Here is a 7532-nt window from a genome sequence, read left to right on the forward strand (position 1 = left end):
AAACTTTAGTTCAGTGCTGCTTACACGAGATCCGTCTTCCGCAATTTAGTTCTGAGCAACACAGTTCGGTCAGGAAAAATGAAGGAAAAGTGTGTGCACAATCCTACCATTTTCTTGATTCACGTAGCTCGACACTTATATGGGCATGGCTCGCCAGTTCCTGCTCGCAGGCTCTTTCTAGTGCAATGCAGGGACAGTTCAAGTTCAAAGTCTTCTTCGACGATCGTCCGGTTCCAGAAAATATGCTGCACCCGACTCAAGAGATGATGGAAAATAGAAGATAGGGAAAAGAAGGACAGAGATGGGAAAGAAAAAAAAAACCCAACCAAGAGAATTCGAATTTTCTAATTATGAAGTTTTCAGACAGGCAAAACTCCAACCTCTGGAAGTTTCTCTCTCATCTACAGTACAGTCCAAAAGTTTGGAACCACTAAGATTTTTAATGTTTTTAAAAGAAGTTTCGTCTGCTCACCAAGGCTACATTTATTTAATTAAAAATACAGTAAAAAACAGTAATATTGTGAAATATTATTACAATTTAAAATAACTGTGTACTATTTAAATATATTTGACAAAGTAATTTATTCCTGTGATGCAAAGCTGAATTTTCAGCATCGTTACTCCAGTCTTCAGTGTCACATGATCCTTCAGAAATCATTCTAATATGCTGATTTGCTGCTCAATAAACATTTATGATTATTTTCAATGTTGAAAACAGTTGTGTACTTTTTTTTTCAGGATTCCTTGATGAATAGAAAGTTCAAAAGAACAGCATTTATCTGAAATACAAAGCTTCTGTAGCATTATACACTACCGTTCAAAAGTTTGGGGTCAGTAAGAATTTTTATTTTTATTTTTTTGAAAAGAAATTAAAGAAATGAATACTTTTATTCAGCAAGGATGCATTAAATCAATCAAAAGTGGCAGTAAAGACATTTATAATGTTACAAAAGATTAGATTTCAGATAAACACTGTTCTTTTGAACTTTCTATTCATCAAATAATCCTGAAAAAAAATATTATATAACAACATTAAATGTTTCTTGAGCAGCAGATCAGCATATTAGAATGATTTCTGAAGGATCATGTGACACTGAAGACTGGAGTAATGATGCTGAAAATTCAGCTTTGCCATCACAGGAATAAATTACTTTGTGAAAAATAATCAAATAGAAAACAGTTATTTTAAATTGTAATAATATTTCACAATATTACTGTTTTTTACTGTATTTTTAATTAAATAAATGTAGCCTTGGTGAGCAGACGAAACTTCTTTTAAAAACATTAATAATCTTAGTGGTTCCAAACTTTTGGACTGTACTGTATAACAGTTTGCGCTGGCATCAACTGTGATAAACGACTGACGATGTTCAATTCACATTTCTTCTCTCAAAATCTGTTATTTTTCTTAACACAACTGCTGATTTATGTGTTCTAATACTGTTTTCTTCTTTTTCAGGACCGTGTCGTAGCTGCTGTTTCTCTCTCTCGCATTGCGCGTTCTCGCTCGTACTCTCTCTCGCACAGCTCCGATCATAGGGCGGGGCTAACTCCTCGCTCTTCTTATTGGACCAATCTTAAATTTGTTTTATTTGAATAATTTTTCAAATTAGTTTTATTTTTTTATTTTCTTGAATTTATGCATTTTCCTATTTTCTATTTCACAAATGTTATTAAAATAAAGTGCTGATTTATATATTCACGAGTGTTATGGTTTTTATTCCCTTTTCTATTTCATGTTAACAGGGCTCTTAGTAACCTGGGTTACACCCTCCCCTCCTGAATACATGCACATCCCGCTGCATCTGCATATTTTTGGGGTTGAGTTAAAACCACAGGCACAGTATCAGCAGAAGCCATATTCTCCTCCTAAAGAAGTGCTGAACTCAGACCTTGCAACAGAGATTGAATCACCACGGTAAGCGGGTTTCCCAATTGGGGATACTCAAGTCTTTTTGCAGGCTGTCTCTCTCTTTATGAACGCCTGGGAATCACTCCGTGCTCAAACTCAGTGTCATTCACTTGCTCACTCTGGTCACCTACAGCATCCATAGTTTCACTTGGAACTGGACTCTTTCTACTCCTATTCTCACCCTCACATTCTGCTTCCATTTCAGTCTCCTGGGCAGGCAACTCATCTACCGACTTGGAACAGAGATCCAATCCTGTATTGATGGGACCTAACTCTAGCTCATCAGAAGACGTTCCTACTTCTCCTAATTCAGGTAAGCTTTCCTCTACAGGTCCGCAATCAGGTAAGGCTTCCTTTACAGGTTCCTCTAAGCTCTCCCCTGGTAACCTACAGGTAGGTACACTCTCTCCAACAGGTTCACCAACAGGTAGGTCAATTTTGACGTTCTGGGGTCTTGGGCAGGGTAACGGCTCAGGATTCACTAAAACTCGAGTTTCAAAGTTCAGCCTATCCCTACACAGAGGACTAAGAATCTGTTCATCCTCAGACCCAGAGTCCTCACACACAGACTCTGGCTCTTGTAACTCATTATCTGCACAAGCTCTAGTCCTAGGCCTGCAAACGCTTTGTTTAGGCTGGCGCTCATGTTGATCTGGCTGCAAAAATCCACAGGGCAACAACAGATCATGATGTAACGTCCTGAGAGGACCACTCTGCCCAACCGGCCGGACAGTGTACACTGGTAAGTCTACCGCTCTCTTGACTACTACTTGGACACCTTGCTCCCACTTGTCAGCGAGCTTATGCTTCCCTCGCAACCTAACATTGCGCACAAGAACTCTGTCACTCTCCTCTAAAGTAGAAGCAACTACGCGTTCATCGAACCTTTTTTTGTTACGCTCTGCTAATTTAGCAGCATTCTTCTTAGCTATCTCGTAGCTCTCTCGCAACCGGTCTTTCAAATCTTTCATGTACTGAGAGTGGGACTTTGCAGGAGATTCTACTGGCAAGCCGAAAGCCAAATCCACCGGCAAGCGAGGCAGCCGCCCAAACATAAGCTCATAAGGAGCATACCCAGTTGTATCATTGCGCGTACAATTGTGACCAGTCACGGAAAGTAGGGACACAAGTCGGTTCTGGGGCATTTTGAGTTATTCACAGATTCTGAAAGTGTAGTTTCCAAGCTTTCCAACGATGTGTAACACATGGAAATCTGATAATATTTGGAGAAGTTGTAGCCATTTGAAGGTAGGCACTTAAGAAAGCTCTATAGGGAGAAAAACGCCTCTAAAGTTGCAGTTCTCGCCTGTTCTCACCTGCTGGGAGTGACAATAGGGCTCATTTACATCTCATTTAGATAAGCCATACCCCCTGTAAAGCTCCCCCCTGTTAATGTGGGGACACATTTCAAGTGAGAGCAAGGTTACATCGTGTTACCTTGTAAAATACATTGTTACAGTTTTCATGTGTCAAACACAACTGTGCAAAAAGCTTTTTTTTTTTGCATTTATTTTTGGCCATATGACAGAGGTCTGATTCTATTTGTCATATTTCTGTTCTGCATAAAACTAAAGAATATTCGGTACATCCTATACTGTATTCTAAAATGATCTGATATTAACTTTTGCATGGATTTTATTGAAAAGAGCTTAGGCTCATGTAACCAGTCATTTCACAGTGTGTCTGTGAAACGCTGAGGTACCGTAGTAGTTTTGTGCGCGCGTGAACATCATGGCAATGTACAACACAAAGTAACTCACGTTGTAAACACTTAACGTAATGCGTAAATGCAAGTAACTAACGTAAATCAAGCATAGTCCACGAAGTGTTGGTGAAATAACACATTATTGGACCGGAGAGAATAATATGGAATTTCTTCCAGAAAACTTCTTGCACAAAATAAATTCAAGCACTTTCAAGGATCTGTATCTATGTATGTTTATTTTCAAAAACTTTCCAGGGCATGAGTATGAATCCAAGTATGTACCAAAAGTACCACTTTTACTTGGTAATAGCAGCATAAGACAAAGGTCTTTGTGACACAGTCCAATGATATTACATTCGCGGTCTCTTCTGTGTTGTGACCCTTGGCGCTGGGCATGTGATGTATCTTGCCTCGTCAGCACAGAATGGCCTGATTTTTTCATACAGATAGGTCTGCCTGTCAATGTTCAGTCCAGGTGGGGCCAGGACAGAAAGACCGTCGATAGAGGGCAGATCTGCTCCGTCGCGCAGTAGCTGATATTCGACAGGTTGTGCATCACAGTGAGTTTTTGCAAGCACCACACCTGGTCTCTTGGCATCAAAGCTGTGACAGAATAAGCACATACGACAATTTAAACATGGCAAAGTATTTTCTCATAAAATACTGTCATGTGTATGTTGTTACTATGTTATATTGTATGTACACAATGTGAAAGTTTCAATATAAGTACCTGAAGTGCTGATAACTCTTGATCTGTGGGAGTGTACGGAAGTGGTGAGTCAGATGCTGCTGCCAGTCGAAGGTCTGGACTAAAACTTTGCCCTCTGCCATTCCAACAAGCTGTGGGATATTGAGGTGACTCACAGGAGAGCTGTTTTCCACAACCTGATGACAAAAAAGAGAAGAGAGGAAAAAAAAATCTTCAGTTAAATGTTTAATTGAAGCAGAACAGAAAACAGCACTGAAGTCATTAAAGCAAAGTAAAGTTAAAGTACCTCAGCGATGTCTGCCAAAGTGTTGACTCTTGTCTTCATGTAGGCTTGCTTGATGAGTCCAAAGCCACAGTCAGGGGAAAACTTGGTGTGGCCAGCAATAAGGAAGTGGATTTCAATTTTATCGTGAAGCTTGTGTCCAACCCGCCAGGCAAGGTACCAGAGCATGAAGTTGTTCTTGTTCTGCCCACTACAGTTGTCACAATGAAGATCCACCTCTGTTTCTCCAACTCCAAAGTTGCCGAAGAAATGATGCATGTAGCTGATAACTTCATTGCTTCCCTTAGTAGATGACATGCCTTCATCAATCAGGTAATTCACCTGTTTCTGCAGCCCTTCACAGGAAACACCAAATAGGCCACATTTCCGTGGGGTCAGGAAGTACATTGGTCCTGGCTGGAGAGGGTTTGAGGGAAAGTGTAACTGTTGGAGACAGAGGGAGAGAGGGAACTTGGATTAGATTAAATAAAATTTGTGTATATTCATAACTGTCTAATAAAGATAAAAATTACTATATTGATGCTATTCTGCATTTATCATTTATCTGCATTTATCAGGCTGCTTATTCTCATGCACCAAATCGCCCTTTAAGGGACATTAATAAAGTAAAGTAAATGTGTGTGAAGTATTACCTGCTGAGCAAAATCAAAACTGTAATGCATCCTAATCTTCTTGCTTGCTGGTAGGGACGGTCCAAAAGACAGGTTAGAGCCAGAGCAAATCTTTTTGCAGGCAGCAGTCATGTCGTTGTACACAGCCCTCTCTTTCTGCACAAGGGAAAGATGATCTTGTTGCTTCTTTACTGCTTCAGACTTTCTGTCATCTGGGAGGTTTGCACTTCGTATCAGCTGCTCATTATTGCTTTGGCACTGCCAGCAGAGATCTGTGCGTGGCCGGCAACTTTTGATGTGTGGGAGAAGTCGGTCCCACAGTGCTTTGAAGCTGGTTTTACAAACTGCACGCTCACCTGAAAAACAGATATGGCTTATGGTTAATTGTATTGTAATTGCTAATAGTGCTTCGCATTATTTCACATTATAAGCACTCAATTCTAAATCAATGTTTACACATACCAAGCTCCTTAGCAGACTTCACGTAGAGACGCCACACTGAGGCCTTGGACACATGAGTTGGCAGCAACTTCACATGCCAATCCTTATGCCCAGGCTGTCGGCCAGGCAGCATGATGGCATTGTCTTCTGCATAGTTTTTTATGAAGTCCACAACTCTGTTGATATCCTCAGGCCTGATGAACCTGGCTGGCGGACGTGGCAGTGAGTGCTTCTTCCTCAAACGTGGTCTTGCGCCATTCTCCTCATAGTGTTTGACTATATCAGCCAGGGTGTCTTTGCCAATGCTGAAAAAAGGAGAAAAAACAAGGAAAAAACGTTTAACATCATGCTAACAGGCATCTTGTCACCTATATCAGAATGCATTGTACAAATTATAGGTCAAATTATTGAGTCAAAGGATTTAAAAAAATCCTGTACATTAAACTCTTCATAAATACTTTTACTTTTGACTTATAACGCACATTTTGCGGCTACGGATACTTTTACTTTTACTTAAGTAGGAATTTAATCTGATACATTTACCATTACGTTAGAAAATCCTTGTTAAGAATGTAGCACTTCCTCCACCACTAGCTAAAATGATTAGCATCACATTCAATTCAAGAATGCTAACTGGCAGGTTTACGTGGGCTAAGTCATTCACACCAGTCAATTCAAGCAATTGAAGCATTATTCAAATTAATAGCAGATACTAACATTACCATCTAAAAGCCCATTATAGTAATGGGGCTTTTTGGCAAGTGATACGATGCGAACGATTACAATTAAAACGACAGTCCTGAGCTAGCTAATAACAATAGACACATGAGAAAACGTGTATGTGTTCTTAGAATGAACACAAAACGACAAACTTTGATGTTAATGGAAACTCACCCCATAAGAAACAGAAAAGTATTCTTGCAGATCTCGTTGCCTCCAATGAAATAAGTCGTTCGGGCACACTTTCTCTTTGTCGGTGTCTTCTTTGTGGATGTAACCATCTCCGAAGTTTGCACTGTGCGTCTGTTTGCCTCTAAATGTCCAATAATTCTGATATCTTACGGTCCAACTCGTCTGACGCCAGTCCGATACATTCTTCCTCGTCTTCATCTTCGCTCAGTTGCAGATTAGGGATATTATTCAGTCTTATTATGCTGCTTTCATCGTCGCTCAGATCGTCTTCAGAATCAGTGAGCGCTTGTTCATAATCATCCGGCTTTTCGAAGAAGTACTTCAAAACATTTTCGGTGTAACGGCCACGGTTCAGCTCGTCTGCGATATTCTTTGCGACGTCCATCTTCACTGAATTTTGATATCAGAGCCGGTCAGAGCGCTGCATAAATAAGTAGCCACGCTTCCCTTGGAGGGCGGGAAGAAACAAAAGCCGGCGTATCCGGTTCCAGTATGGAAATACACACAGACAATGACACGCCCCTACTGCGAGATAGAATCCCAGAAAAACAAGCCGATTTCAACCTCAAAATGTATGCTTTTAAATAAACCAATACTGCTATCTCAAACACGGAGAGGCTTCTTCGTGATCTCAACTAACAGATTCTGCAAAAAAACGAAAATCACCAATTTTGAAAAAAAACGCTTCTTTCTCATTTTGCTCGATAGTTGTGCTGCCGACTTGTGTCCCTGGTTTTCATGACGGGTCACAATTGTATGCATGCACTAGGGGCTTTACAAACTCCTTCCACTTAGACTTTTTCTCATTCTCCAAAGTTCCCAGCATTTGGAGGAGTGTCCGGTTAAAACGTTCTACCGGGTTACCTCTGGGGTGATAGGGCGTGGTACGAATCTTATGGATACCCGCAACATGACACAATTCCTTGATTGTGTGGGATCCGAAATCGGGCCCTTAGTCA

At 40.5% G+C, this 7532-nt stretch overlaps 1 protein-coding gene across 1 annotated transcript; it reads right to left on the reverse strand.

Moving 5' to 3' along the window:
• Nucleotides 1-3837: 3837 nt before the first annotated feature.
• On the reverse strand, nucleotides 3838-7183 carry LOC125253015. The gene is made up of 6 exons (XM_048166750.1): nucleotides 6556-7183; nucleotides 5683-5966; nucleotides 5242-5576; nucleotides 4613-5032; nucleotides 4348-4502; nucleotides 3838-4220 (listed from the first exon to the last, which is right to left on the reverse strand). Exons 1-6 carry the CDS (start codon nucleotides 6660-6662, stop codon nucleotides 3968-3970), a joined length of 1554 nt encoding a protein of 517 aa, XP_048022707.1. The 5' UTR covers nucleotides 6663-7183; the 3' UTR covers nucleotides 3838-3967.
• Between the last annotated feature and the right edge of the window lie 349 nt (nucleotides 7184-7532).

The sequence above is a fragment of the Megalobrama amblycephala genome, linkage group LG18 (genome assembly GCF_018812025.1).
Source record: "Megalobrama amblycephala isolate DHTTF-2021 linkage group LG18, ASM1881202v1, whole genome shotgun sequence".
In the NCBI taxonomy this organism is placed as follows: Eukaryota; Metazoa; Chordata; class Actinopteri; order Cypriniformes; family Xenocyprididae; genus Megalobrama; species Megalobrama amblycephala.

What these genes read in the sequence shown, in the direction of transcription:
- LOC125253015 (XM_048166750.1), bottom strand. Translation starts at nt 6,662, where the DNA reads ATGGTTACATCCACAAAGAAGACACCGACAAAGAGAAAGTGTGCCCGA. An exon ending in ACTTTTCTGTTTCTTATGGG is followed by an intron (nt 5,967 to 6,555) that starts GTGAGTTTCCAT and finishes TCCTTTTTTCAG; the next exon opens with CATTGGCAAAGACACCCTGG. An exon ending in CTTTGGCAGACATCGCTGAG is followed by an intron (nt 4,503 to 4,612) that starts GTACTTTAACTT and finishes TTTTGTCATCAG; the next exon opens with GTTGTGGAAAACAGCTCTCC.